The sequence below is a fragment of the Gymnogyps californianus genome, chromosome 1 (assembly GCF_018139145.2).
Source record: "Gymnogyps californianus isolate 813 chromosome 1, ASM1813914v2, whole genome shotgun sequence".
NCBI classification, from domain to species: domain Eukaryota; kingdom Metazoa; phylum Chordata; class Aves; order Accipitriformes; family Cathartidae; genus Gymnogyps; species Gymnogyps californianus.
In genome coordinates, this window is record NC_059471.1 from 84,829,687 (window position 1) to 84,844,613 (window position 14,927).

Consider the following 14,927-nt stretch of genomic DNA (forward strand, 5'->3'; position numbering starts at 1 on the left):
TCCCCACGCAGGGCCGCTGGGTGCGGGGCGGGGCGGCGGGTCGAGGCGGGGCCGGGAGGGGAGGCGGCGGGAGCGGCTCCCGGCGGCGGCGGCGGCGGCGGCGGCGGCGGCGGCGGCGGCGGCCGGGGCACTGCGGAGCCGGCGCGGCGCCCGCACCGGGTGGGGGGCGGGGACTGCACCTTCCGCCCGCCCCACCTCCCCCCGCCCCCGGCGGCGCGGCACCCGCTGCCCCGCCGCGCCGCTCTGCCTCAGCCGCCCCGCCATGGAGCAGGGGCCGGCGGGGGGGTCCGCCGCAGCCGCCGGCACCGCTACCGGCACCGGGGGTCTGCTCCTGCCGCTGAGCGAGAGCGAGCAGCAGCGCTACTCCGAGCTCTTCTCGCGGTGCTGCCCGCCCCCCGAGGCGGCCGCCGGGGGCAGCAGCGTGGGCGAGCTGTTCCGGGCCTCCCAGCTGCCCCCGGACACGCTGCACCAGGTGGGTCGGGGGGCGGCCGCCTCGCCCCGAAGTTGCGGGGTACGCGGGGCGGACGGACGGACGGACGGGACGGGACGGGACCCGCTCCGCTCCCTCAGCCCTGCGGGAGAGGGGCTGGCGCTGCCTCCGCCGGAAAGTTAGGGGCTGCGCGGCGGGCCGGTGCCCCGGCGCCCCTGCCCTGCCCTGCTTTGCCCGCGGGCCCCGAACGAGCGGCGGCTCCGTCCGCGGCGGCTGGGGCGGGCGCGGAGCGCGGGTCGGTGCGGGCGGCGGAGCAGAGCGGTGCCGGCGCCGGAACGCCGCTGGAGCGGGGCACGTCTTCTCCCCGCAGCGGCGTGGATGGCGGTGTCTGGGGCTGCTTTGTGTCCGTTTTCTTTTTTTCAGACGAGGTGCTAATACTGCCGGTATTCAGCGGTCGCGTTTCTTCTTCCTTCCAGGTGTTTGTGTGTTAGGGATAGGCGATGCGCCGCTGGTTCGTGCTTTGACACGGAGTCACTGGACTGGGCGTGAGGTTGTGCGTAGCCCTTTGGCGTCCGTATGCGGTCTCCCGGGTCAGATTGGTAATGTCATTAACTTCCTCGAAAGGGCCCCCGAATATCATAAAGACAGTTGCGTTCGCAGAGCTGTAAAGGACATGCGATGTGTTTTAATTCCTGGCTTAACATTGATTTTTTTTTTTTTTTTTTTAAGTGTTGTTTCAGTGAGAAAAATCTGTAGGTAAAATGATGTTGTGGTGTTTATATGTCTGTTCTTGAGAGCAAATCCATTTCGGTAGGAAGTAAGGGGCTCTTGCACCATCAGAGCAGCAGAGTCTCAGAAGAGGTCCCCAACAGAGGCTATGAGGCAAAACCCTCCTTAGCTTTGAGGAGGAGCTTGGTCAGGGTGTGAGAAGGCTTGTGCCATCCAGTTTCCAGTGAAAGGGAAGAACCGGACTTGTGGTCTTCTCCACCTGTGGATTAGTAATTTGACTAAGGCACTGTAGTTGCATAATACTTCTGACAATAAACTAAACAGAGGTGGGGTATTCCTGTTTATTTTATTTTATTTACAGGAATTCTGTTCTTCACTAGTCCTTATTTATCAAGCAGAAAAAAGTTATGTTGAAATTGAGCTGAAGTATAGTTATACCTGGGCACCGCCTGAAGGTACTCAGCTTCTCTACTGCTTTCTTGATAGCTGTCAGGTCATCTCATAATGACTGATATAAATTCATGTTACACAGGTGATTCTGAACGAAAATGATGATATTTCAAGGATATTTTTCCTCTCTTACTTGCGCTATTTGCCAGATCTGTAAAACAAAAATGTTACTGAGCACTGTAGTACTACTTCATTTTGAGCCACACTGTGGCCTTGGTTTTGCAGGTGAATTGAGCGGTAAAAGTAGAGATTTCGCATAGATCTAGCACCAAGAGTAGGTCTTTTGCAAAGAGGAAGAAGAGGGCATTTAATTTCAAATAAGAAGGCATATTTAAGAAACTTGTTAAAGCCCTATTAGTAAATTTGTGTGACTTTGGTATTAGTCACTTCATTTTCCAAAGAAGTATGGAAAAAACCTCTTATTTTTGCTATGTAGTTCCTTACCCTGTCATTTAAGTGAAATTTATTATCATATTATTATCATAGTCTGGTTTGGGGGTCATTTTGATAGTAATGTATGACTTAAGGCTGGAAATGTTGGGTTTTTTTTTTTATGTTCTTGTTGTTTTTTACTATTTTAGATTATTTCCAGGTATATTTATGCTGTGAGGAGAATGTTACTGGGAAACAAGCCTGTAATTGGCTTTAGGAATATTCAGATAATAAGGCCTGTGGGATCTGGGGCTGCTTCTCTTCTTCCTTCCTGCCCTCTCCCTCTTGTTTATATGCACTAATCACAGTGGTGTTCTGCTCCACGGCTGGAGCGCCTGTCCTCAAAACCCACCGCTGTCAGGTACTCTTACTAACATTTACTGGGACTTAAGAAAAAAATGAATTAATGTAATGTGTTTAAAAAAAAAAAAAATTGGAAATGTGGATGTTTTGATAGGGAAAAACCCACAACATTGTTTGAGACAGTTGTTGATATTTTGTCTTTTATCATCCTCCAAAAATGCAATCTAATAGTTTCTGTTTAAAAAACCCATTCTAACAATTACGGGAACAAGGCACAGAGGTTCATGGTTTCTGCTAGTACAGGGAACACCCATTTTAGGCAGAGGCAGCTCATTTGGGTTAAGATAACATGTTTTCTTTGAAGTAATTGTTGACCATGAAAGTTTTCTTTTTTTTGTTTTAAATGCTTTTTAAAATCCTCATCTGTCACAGTTAGTGCTTACTATGCAGGCATCCCTACTGACCAACTGAGAAATGGTCATGCTGACTTTTGCCATTTCAGAAATGGGGAGATTTGGATTGGAAACCAGTTCTGGATTTCTACTAAGCAGAGCCTGTACAGTCCAGAAGGTACTTAACACCGTTCCCTGGCCCTTGCATGGGCTATAACAAGAGGCAGCTATGGACTGTTTTGTAAGCAATGTGCAATTTACAGCTTTTTATCCCCAAGGTATTCATTGAGGAGCGGTTTTACAGATCAGTATGCTTCCAGAACTGGCATTTAGTGCCACGGCAAAGTCTTGAACCTGTGCTGTTGTCTTCAGGGATTTGTACTTCTGTAATAAGTGGGATAAATCTTTGAGAAAGAAGGAGCCTTTCCTTATACAGTCTTTGATTGAGATTTCTTGTTGATCAGGAAGATGCTCGCAAGCATTACGGGAAGTCTCCTTCCACCTTCCTTAACTGTAATGGCAGGGTTTGCAGTCTAGACAAAAATCATGTGGGTGCATCCCGGCTGGAGTACTGCTGTTGAATATGTCAGTTCCTGCGGGAAAAGGAGTGACGCGCAGTCCCAAACAGCAAAGAGGCAAGGGTTTTGTTTGGTTTAAAGGTTAGTTGCCTTGATCCAAGAGGTTATTTAGATGAAAGAGGCTAGGTAACAGAGAGCAGTTAGGGAATGTGAGAGCATGTGCCAGAAGAGGAAACGCTGGAATAAATGGAAAAAATCCAAGAGCAGCCTGGTCAGTAGGAGCAGATGGTGTGCACCCGAGAGTCCCGCGTCTTGCTAAGACTGAAGCGATTGAACACAGATTCATTTACACCCAGACTCATTAAAGCCAGCCATTCTGCTGGGCAATAGGGTACAGCAGAGGTTGTACCTATTTAACTTTCCATAAAGAAGGGATGGAAGAATGAACTCAGCAAGAGTTATTTCAGTTCTGGAAAAACGGTTGAAGTTAGCACTGAAGTTAAAAATGTCAGACACTTCACAGGACGGAGAAGGGCACGACAGGGACAGGACAGCATGGTTTTTGCAGACTGTATAATCGTACCTCCCCCGTGTACTGAAAGTCTTCGACTAGCCATATAGCGTGGTTAAAGACAGAACCATTAAGATTTTATTTAGACTTGCACAAAGCCTGTGGCAGATCTTTCACCAGGGGCTTTTAAAGTAACTCTGTAAAATGTCTATAATCTCTTGCATGAAAGATCCATGCTAAGATTGTTTTTATTTTTATTTTTTACAATATTTATGTCAAAGGAGGAAGGAACAGACTAGTCCCGCGCCGTGCAATTATGTAGACTGTCAGAAATAGAAGAAACTCAACAGCATCAGCCCGATTTATATTTACCCATGTTGGTCAAGTTGAAAATGGTGTTCCCTATGCTTTGGCCCCTAATAAAGGGAGAAAGAACTGAATTTGTGCAAAGAAAAAAAAAATCCTGAAAAAATAAATGTTTTGAACTCACTGGGGCCACAAAAATATCGCTGAAGCAAAGGCGATCCCACAGCATACTTTGTTACATAGATCAATATCGCTAACACTTCTTACGAGGGGAGAAGGCAGGCAGAGGTATGCTGGCCGTTGGGAAGAAGGGAGAAGTGACTGCATCTCGGGGCAGGAGGCACCGCTGATGGCCGTCAGTAGATGACGACAACAGGTTCGCATGCCCACGAGGGCAAACTGTCTCTGGGGTTTCTGGCCTTTTCCTTGGAGGAATCTGTTTGATTACACTCCCTGAGTGCATTGGGATGTCAGTACTCCACGCTAACCGCTGTGCCGCAGGTGTGGACGACGGCTGTTTTGCCTTGTCTCATTCTGGGCAATCAATTTGTGACCCCATTTTGAAGCTGGCTGCCAGCGAGTGCAGCCTCTGCTCCTTGAGTCCGGGACACCAAAGTGCATTCGTTACGGGTGCCAAGTATCAATGGGCTGATGTCTGCATGGATTTCGGATAAAATAGTGTTTTATAGAGTCATTGCCTACTGATCAGCAAAAGAGAGGTACCTTGTGCTAGTTTTACTGTTTGTTGGTATCACTGTGGTCTCTGAAGATTTTGTCTTAAGAAATTAGGGAGCAGGATTGGACTTAAGATTTACACTGAAATGCTTATTTCTTTTTATTAGTTTCTGACTTATTTGATTAATTCTCACTTGGTTGTCTGATGGTATCTTTAATTCCCAGTTTTATAAACCTTAATCTTATTTGTGGACTTGCGCTATCAGCACAGAGATCCAGTTTTCTTAAGAAAACGCATTCTTTCCTCTGCAAACGAACACACTGCATTATTTTGAGGTCTGAGGATGACAAGTACTAATTGTATGATGCTGGAGCTACACAGGCGCTACATTTTTTAGCTGGGACTCTTCTTCCAGCTCTGCGTGAATAGGGAACACAGACCAGCAATCTTGCTTTTCTTCCACAGGCTTCGTGAGTTAACTTGTGTTTATTGTGACTTGTCTCTATAGTTACAACTCTACAGTTTAACCGTATTTGTGTGCTCAAAAAGCAGAAGTGCGAATAGATTAAAAAAAAAAAAAATTCTAAGTTGATATTTCTTTGGAAAAAGGCCAGTAATTTTTTTTATTCCATAAGCGTAAATTAGTACCTGCATGATAGCTGGGGTGGGATTAACTGTCTGCCTCAGGCAGAAAAGAATAAGAACTGTGGCAGTTAAAATAGGAACTTGTGAGGAAAGTCTGGACTTACCGTTACTTTATTAAAGATAAAATTTGTTCTGTTGTGCCCCTTGACAGAATTTGGCATCATGCTAGTGCTGGAAATGTGACTTAGCTGTCTGACTAACATTAAGTCCATCAGAAAGTGGTGTTAGGTTAGAGTACACATGGAGAAATTACATCCTACTGATTTCTTTGAGTCAGGAAGAAACAAAAGGGGGGGTACAACTTCATGTAGGCAGTACAGCAAGAAGAGGGAAGGAAAACTGATGTTTCAGCATCAATACTTCTGGCCACAGTCCCTGAAACTGTCATTGCCTTTCTAGAGTCACAAGCAAACTTGTGTTTATGTAAGTAGGAATATGCAAAATCCAGGTGTAAAAACCATAGTAGTATTATTTATTTAAAAAAAAAAAAAATCTAAATTATACCAAAGTAAAGGGTAAAACTTCACCCGGAGCAATCTTGATGATATATTCCATTAAAAAAAAAAAATTGAGGTCCTAGTACATCTTTAAACTATTTTTTGTCATTTAAACTATCACTTAGTAGTCACTACTTACAAGATTAGTAGTTTTGTGTGCCTCAACATTGAGATACACAGTAGAAGATTTGTAGAAGCTGTTCCTTCCCAAGTCTGTTTCAAATCACTCTGTAAAACCAGAGGCTCCTAGACCTGCTTGTCACAGACATTCAGTGGGATGGTCAGAATTAGCCTGGTCAAGGCCTGCAGCCTTCAGTAATTAACCCTCATTACAACCACGTATGAATTAATTAGTTTATTTTCCAATAAAATAGTGCTTTGCTGTGCCAGTGATTTCAAATAATTCTGCAAGAGGGATGGAGGAAAAAGATCCGTTGGGATGAAAATAATAACTTTCATCATGAGAGACTGCTGCAGTATGAAGCAGTGATGATGAAGAATGTTTTTTTTTTTTTAATAAGTGGTTTTGTCATCGTACTTGCGTAAGTGCAGTGGGTTCACCAAGCAGTTGAGTATAACCTCTTTTACTTGTGCATGTATCTACAGCAATATGCTGTCAGTATCGTGATGTTTATATACAGATTGATTGATGTTGTCCACAATATGTTTTGCAAAGAACATATAATACACAGAATTCACCTACTTCAGTGGGGGAATCTAGCACAGACACCCCCCGCAAAAGAGGGTTGGTATAAACTCTGAAAACATGAATTTAGCTGAGCTGAAAAACTTAGCCAAGATAGATTCATGAAAGATGGAACAAGCATTTCTGTGACAAGGAATCAGGATAAATAACCTATTTAAATTTAAAATATTATGAATTGAGAAATATGTTTGATATAATATTTGTAAAGCAAGATTCTTTGATGTATTACCATACTGTTGGTATGTTTAGATGTTAAAATAAAACATTAATGAGCAATATGTGCTAGTTCAACTTTTGAAGACAATCAAACAGTTGAACAGCAGAGTTAGTGGATAATTAACTAGAAAAGGTTGCTGGAGTAGAAAACTAACTGCGGACAAATAGTAATCCCCTCTTCCTGAAAAGAGGGAATATTTTCTTTTTCCAGTGTATTCAGGAGCATTATTTGGTGACCACTCTCTGTTGGGAAGTTTTTTTTGGTGTCGTCCCCCCCCCTGTAGTTTAGATACGATTACGAGGTGGCAGGATGTGGGGGGATGAGATCCATTCGTTCTGTCATCTGGTAGGACACAGTGACCAGAAATAATCAGCTAAATCACTAACTGCAAATTATACTTAGTTTATTTGCCAAAGTGTTTAAAAGACAAAACATGTTTTTATAAACTTCTGAATGTTTGTATAGATAAGAAATGTGTGGTTTTCATTTTCTAGCAGATGAAGATGGTCTGTGTATTTTCAAATGAATTGCAGTTTTCATCTAAATTTAATTTTGCATATATCACACGTACTGCACAAGTAGATGTATCTCTTATTAAAGATGATAACAGAGCAAATTTCTTACGAAATAAAAATGAAGATGTATATTAAGCTACGTGGTTGCTTAAATATGTTTTAAAATGCTACTTGTTAGTAAAACCAGAAATGTTACCATATTTAAAAACAAAGTCTTGATTTAATGATGATCAACTGATGAGACAGATCTTTATCTAGAAAAATAACTAGATAGTTCCAGTACAAACCAAAAATGAAAGTAGGGTCTTATCTCTTCGGACTTAAATAACGTTTTAAATAACTTACTTCTCCCATGAATCTGCCTTGCAAACATGAAGGTTAAGATGCTTCGTGCTGCCAGTTGTTTTAGACTGGGTGGTGCGTTTGGAGAGGAGTGCTGAAGAAGCTGTCTCTGACAAGCGTCCCCCCAGCAGGTTGTCACGCCGTGCAGAGCACACCTGTGGTGTGTGGTGGGCTCTCTCCAGTTGGGACTAGGCCTGCTTAAAACTACCCCAAGGTTACACGCTGCTTGCTAAATTGACATTGTACGTGGATGAGTCATTCAGTGGCCTTCCTAATGAACATAAATTAATGAGCAGAGCTACAAGAGTGCCCCACTTACAGCAGCATAATTAGCAAAGGTCTTTAAAAAAAACAATGGGTCTTGAGAAACTTTGGGTAGCCTCACCACCAAAGCACATCTTCAGTGTTTTCTTCTGCTTCTTTATTTTTGATCTCTGGATTTTTTTCTGCCCTGAGCTGTCTTCCCCCATCCAAAAAAGCTGCAAATGGTTCTTCTAGTACCTTACCCTTGCATCTGCATGGTCCTGCAATCTGAACGTGCACCTCACTTGGTCCTCTTCTCTGACAGGAGGTAGTGAGGAGCTACTCCTTTGAGCAGGGCCATACCTGAAACGCTGGATTCAGGCCTCGTAATTCCCACTGGCTTGGTGTCACTGAAAATTCAGAGTCAGCTAATGGGAAACACTTGGCTGAGCTTGAATTTAAGCTGTCTGAACATGGCTCATGGTGTTTGCTCACTCACTACAGTGTGAGTCATGAAGCTGAATTCTACTTTCAATAGCAAATGTCTGTAGCGTTACCTTATTATTATTATTATAAATTTCAAGTGTTTTTTGGCATGAGCCTTTCAAATTCGTTTACTTTTTTTTAATCCTTTCTTCTTCTTAAAGTCTCTCTTTCCACACCAAGAAACATTAGATCAGCTTTGGCATAGGTAACGTTTCACATTTCATGCATTATTTACTTCTGGCATAATTTACACAATGATGTCCTATGAAAGCTAAGATGATGGTCTTTCAGAATAAAACAATGTGTCTAATCATTTGCAAAACAGGATGACTGCTATAGGCTAACAAATACAGTCAGAATTATTTTGTTACCAGCAGTAACAGCAGTGGAGCAGTGAAAGGTGAAGTACTTGAGGTTTCAAATGCCGAAAATAAAAATCAGTGGGGAGGGAGGCAAAATGAACTCAATAGTGTGATTTATGTATTTAATTTTTTTTTTTTTGCTTTCCCTTCTCTGAATAATTGCTGCCTTTGTGAGAACACCTTTATGTTGTAATAGCCATAGGCTGCTTTTCCTTTACTATGTACAGATAGAAATGCAAATACAAGTTGTGATATAAAATGCTGGCGTACTGTGCATGGGCACTGGAGACGATGTCGTCTTTGACTCTGATGTTACTGCTTTGAAGTCCTGTGCTCTTAGCTGAATTGAGAATGAACGTTTGGTTTAGATGCAAACAAGTAGGTTCTCACTGACTGAATGATGCATTTCAGCATATAAGGTGCAAGCATGTTGGGTGAAATGGTGATAATTTTAGGGTTTTGTTTAGTGATGTAGAAGAGAAAAAAATTAAGCTGCTTTTCCAAGTGATGTGTTGATTCAAACTAGAGGTAAATGGGGTATAAGATCAAGGAAGGGCAGGAAGTGTCCTCTCCACACACCATACGCATTGGAGTTAGCGACAACGGCCCACCTTCAGTTAAGAAGTCTTTTGATAACTGTTCAATCTTGTAAAAATAATCCATTATTCTCAACTAAAGAATGATTTTAATTTGTGATATTGATTAAGGTAACTGCACAACTGTAGAAGATAATGTTTTGGGTGTTTGCTTGGGAAACGTGCCAAATGTAATAAAATAGCATGGGTACAGGGAGCATCCAGGGTTTTTTTGGGGGTAGCCAGTCTGGAAAATCACATCACAGTAACTACTGAAGAAAGAAGCTCTTTTTAGAAAAAAATGATTTTGATGAAATGGGAGATAAATGTGTAAGAAATTTCTGTTTGCAACAAAAATGCATCTTATGTCACAGAGTCTTTGTTTTCTTCTGCATTAGTAGGGTCTCATTCTGTCTGCAAAGCGGAACAAAACCCAGAATTACATTTTCATGGGAAATGCCAGAATTTCTTCCAAGTTGATTTGGAAATGTTTAAAAAGGTGTAATTTATTAAACTAAATCAAAACACTTTGTTTTGAACTGGTTAGGTGTTAAAGCACTGTGACATCTTAAATACATAAATTTTGGGAAAGAGGTCGTTTATGTACATCATCCCTTGTTCCTTTCCGTTGGTTAGACTAATTCTGCGGTTACGTGTGGACATGATGGTGGCCAGGCAGCTTGTTCAGAAGGCAGACCGTGGTGCCTCATGTCATCTGCTGAGGAATCGCAAGTGTATGAAACATCAAAACTACAGCTTCCGTGAGACTCTATTGTACCTTTGTATTAAGGCAACTTGGAACAAAATGTTTCATTTCCTGGCAGAAATTTGAAAGGCTCGTTGGAATCTGAGTGGGTTTTTTTCAGGAAGAAACTCAAGATTTTGCAGTATTTTCAATTAGTCTAGTTCAAGATGACTAGATCTGGTGGCTGCCATCTAGCTGCAGAGGATTTGTTAAGGTTTCTGTGTGTGTTCTTCATCACTTCTTGGATACTAACTCTTGTGATTTTTAGCCACTTGAAGCACTTATGCCACTGCTTTCACAATGTCCCATCTCTCATTTTTTTTGTTCTGCTGATACTATTTGAAGTACATAAAAGATGAAGGACTGGGAGACACCAAGTGTCAGATCTGCCATGCAGAGTTGTCAATTATTTCTTGTTCTGAGAAGTGAGAAGCAAATAGTTTAAATCTCTGAAGAATGAGTTTTTCTATCATGGTTGGAATTTGTGGAAGACCTAGATAATTGTAGCTGCTAGAAATGCTCTCCTATTTAGCTACGTAGACATGTCCCTTATCTCCTGGCCATATATTCCTCTCTTCTGTAAACTCTGAATTCAGTATTAATGGTAAAAAGGGGTCCTGAAAATTTTCCTTTGGACCCAAAATACAGTAGTTCCCTTCTTAAACAGAGTAAGAGGAAGAAACAGAATACAAGGCTATTCCAAAGTGAGGGTATGTTTCTGTAGATCGTTGTGGGCTGACTTTTAGATTACTGGCCTGGTTACTTTGTGGGTTTAGTAACTGTGACATTCATGCCTCCCAGCAGCTTTTTGTGCTTCTGGGACTTACACAGGATCCCTTACAGTTCTGGTAGGAAGCATAAAGAACAGATAGGCTAAAACTAGTTTCCCATTATAAGAATGTAAGACAAGTGGAAACCTTACCTGAGGATGAGGGAGCTGGGAGGTAGGAGAAGCAGGACAGCAGTGAATCTCATTACAAGCAGTGGTTGTGAAACAGATTGGAGAAGAAGCTTGAGAGAGTCAGCCAGGTGGCCTGTGTGTGTTTTGGGGGATATCTGGTTTGGGAGAAGATCAGAAGGCAAAACTAAATAAATCCCAGTTACGTTGTTAACTGCTGTTCTCTGTTGTTGAGTAATAAAAGGGAGAAACCAGGAAGCTGCTTGTTTCTGGTTTTTATTAGATGCATTAGATACCATGGTGATGAGCAGGTTATAAATATAAATGTCTGCTGCAGATAGAAGGTGAAACAGGCTAGAACTTGGTAACATTTAAAAAGGGATACCGTAAGGTTTAAAATTATGGCGATGTCTCAAGCTTCCTACAGAGTCCTTGAGTATTCTCATGAAAAGCCTGTCAACAGCAAAAAAACCCCACAAAACCCAAGCCAGCCCCAAAGCAAATAAATGACCCTCAAAACCTCCCCAAAACAAAACAAACAAACAAAAAATTACAGAGCCAAAATCTTACCCGGTTTTTAGGTTGAGTGTCTCATGAGATGCCACCAAAGTTAGAAATGAAGAGAGCCTCAGCTTTCTGTTTTCTACACCTGGTGTGTGACGAAGGTGTACCACTGTAACAAATAGTGTGCTTGGGGGTTTTTCGCACTTGTATTGTAACCTGCTGCTACCCACGCTTAACCGTGAACTTTGAAAACAGCACTAAATTACTATTCTGGAGATACAGTATACTTGTAAAATAATACAGCTGTGAAGTCATGGCTGTCAAAACATGTTTTGAGTGTTGTGAGAGGAAGGAACCGGGATGGGAGCCTGGGGGTGACGATGTTACAGCACCTGGTACCTCACAGCGTGACAGGTCCCGGGTTCACTGGCGAGAGCAAATATTGTTTCAGGACAAGAGCGAGCAGCACTGGGGCAGTGCTGATGTCGGCAGGAAAATAATTCTTAATGTTATTCACATCAAGTTATCAGTTGCTTATTTTCCCCTCTCTCTCTCCCTCCCCCCACCCCAAGCTGTATCATAGTAATTATATATTTTATTTGATCTAATCTAAATCAGGACTGTCCTTGAGGAGGATATTCTCTGAAGGAATAGTTCTCCTTAGGAAATACTCATTAGCTGTTTTCAAAGATTGCATTAGTTACCATGCATATATTTGATTGCAGGGGAAGTGTGCAAGAGGTAAGACTTTAAGTTGAGTCTAGCAAGGCGCTTTATTTCACTATAACTACTGAATTTAAGGCTTACAAGAAAATAGGCACTCTGGAATTGGGGTGAAGGTCTTCAGATACTGAAGGACAAGTCTTAAATACCTCTGCATAGGGGAAACATCCAAAAGGGCAAAAGTAGAGGATAAGTTTGTTAATCTTTTTTTAATGTACTATATAGTTTAAATTATTTGGCAATGTCTAAGTGCAAATATTAGTAACAACCAAATTAATACTGAGACAGGCACAGTCTTTCCACAGTTTGACCCCCTATTTGGGTCCTTCTAGTAACTCGATCACTCAAGTGTAACTTAAGTTTCAGTATGTGGGAGTTTGACATATTTTAATGAACAGAAAGAGGAGCAGTATGTCAGGGGCTGTAGATGTGAAATACATTTAAAGAAATTGGTTAGTAGTGCTACCTAGTTTTTCATGTTTGTGATTCCCTTCTATATGGAGAATTCTGGTACTATGTAGTGCCTTAGATAGTTGCAGGACTGTCCTATGGTCAAATAGGCATTTGCCCAAAACAGCATTTCTACAGTTTCCACAGCATTCTCTAGTTGAGTGGCGTGATTTGTATGTGACTCTACAGAGCACAGAGGAGTACTTGGTTTGTTTGGAGCAGTGAAATTATTTGGGCCAACTCTAAATACTTGACATTTTGCTTTGCTTCCTGATGGCTATTGCAAGACAACACGTCTTGCAGGCAACATTGTACAGCAATTTTCATTTGTAGAAGAGCATTAAGCCATTTCAAAACCAATTCACCATTGCTGTAAAATGGCCAGGGCTATAGTTTTATAACAAAAGAGCACACTGGAGTTGTGTATGTTCAAGGAAAGGTGGGTTTCAATCATAAGCTAATACACATTGCCATAGTGAACCACTTCACAAAATTAATGCTCAAAGAATTTTAACCTAAAATGACTTTTCAGTCCCGTGAAATATAAAATGTTTCTTTTGCTTTGCTGCTGATGTTTCTGTTCTATTAGAAGTTCGCCTGTCTGTGCTGTTAATACCTTGTTATGATATGTTTCATTCTCTGTTGAGTTAGCCTTTTCTTGTGATCTGTCTGGGAGAATTGCTACAAGCGTCATGCTAGAAGTACTCATTTGCAACAGGAACGCTCAGTTTACCCCTCCATGGCAGCCGTAGCTCATTTATTACCAAGGTTGCAAGCAGAATGTGAAAGCTAGTTATATCCTTGTGTGAACACCCATCAGTCTCATTAACCGTTAAATGGTCAAATGGCTGAAGATGTGTGTGAGTTTCTGAATGTGTAATGTACACTACAGGGAAGGCATCCTTCCTCTGGCTCTCCGTTAGGGGCTTGCTTAACGTGTCACCCTGCTCTTTATGCAACGCGAGGTTTCATCTCCTGCTGGGAATGACCTACCAACTAATGGTCTTTTTGTTATCTTTGTATGGCTAACCACGAACTTATATTCCTCAAAGGTCTTGCCATTTCCTACATAGCTATGTGGTTTCAGCTCAAAAATGAGCACAAAAATGAGATGGTCTCCTTTATTACTGCTTATTCCACTTCATCTTTCTTAGTGTAATCTAAAATTTGCCAATTTCCCATATCATGGGTTGGGTTTTTTTTGGCCTGGTTTTCGAAATAGATGAGGTTTGTGCAATGATGCTGTTAATTCAGCCCAGTAATAACTTCTGAATTTGTTAACTATTTCAACAAAATTTCAAGAAAACGGAGAGACTTTGAAGAATTCCTAAGAGTTATGTGAAAGACCTAAGTCATTTGGTAAAAGAAAACCCTATTAATTTTCCTGCTGAGGGAAAGGTCCTAGAGTGAACTCAGTCCATGTTAAACGTTAAAGAATCCGTAGAGGAATGTCACCTCAAGACAAGGGTCCAGAGAAAGTTGGGACTTGTCAGTTCTGCTGCTCAAAGGCAACTTCTTATTAGAACCGATGTAGTTATTAAATAGTGGTGTGGGCATGAGATAAAAGGTGGATGTAGAACAGCATTTTAAAAGTTACCGTGATAGTGAGTGGAGAGGAGCAAAAGGGGAAGGCAAGTCTCTCCGTATCTGCTCTGTGTCGCTATTTTTGTGACCCTCTTTGCCCCCCCCATCTCTTCCCACGCAGCTCCACCTGGGCTGTTCTTTGTTCCCCTTGGTTCCAGCTGGCGACTTCCACCAGCCAAGAGAGCTGCTGGTTCAGCACTTCTCTGCATCTGCCAGGAAATAAATAAATAGTGGGAAGAGAAACGGAAGGGATGTGCTCTTGCTCTTTTTGTCAGCTTTACTAAGGGCTTTTTTTTTTTAAATTGTACATCTTGCAAAAATGTACTACTGTGAGAAAATTTCCTTTAAACTAGAGCTGAATCCTATCACCTCCTTGGTTTCCTTAGTTTTCTGGCATTACGAAAAATACAAGTGCTTCGACATTGATATGTTGGAGATGGATTCTCATTTATATGGCTATTAAATATGCCGTTGCCCTTGAGAGGTTTAATGTAGTCCCCTGAGGGCTTGCCAGGCGTTGTGTTTTGTTTGCATGCAGCCCTTGCTCATGCAGTGCTTTGCAGGGTGTCCTGCACCTGCATACCTGCAGGTAGCTGCAGCCCAAATTTGATTGCTGCAGGGCTTTGGGAGCTGTTTGCCTCTCTGTCCTATAAATTCCCTCTAACTCCCCAGGAAGCTGAAGACGATG

The 14,927-nt window shown here is 42.2% G+C and overlaps 1 protein-coding gene across 1 annotated transcript in view; it reads left to right on the top strand.

The window, feature by feature from the left end:
* The first annotated feature begins 262 nt into the window (after positions 1–262).
* The window catches only part of REPS2 (RALBP1 associated Eps domain containing 2), a 97,255-nt gene continuing 82,590 nt past the window's right edge, over positions 263–14,927 (top strand). Inside the window, exon 1 of the mRNA XM_050906189.1 lies at positions 263–472. Coding sequence (XP_050762146.1) covers positions 263–472 — 210 coding nt within the window. The remainder of the gene's footprint in view (positions 473–14,927) is intronic.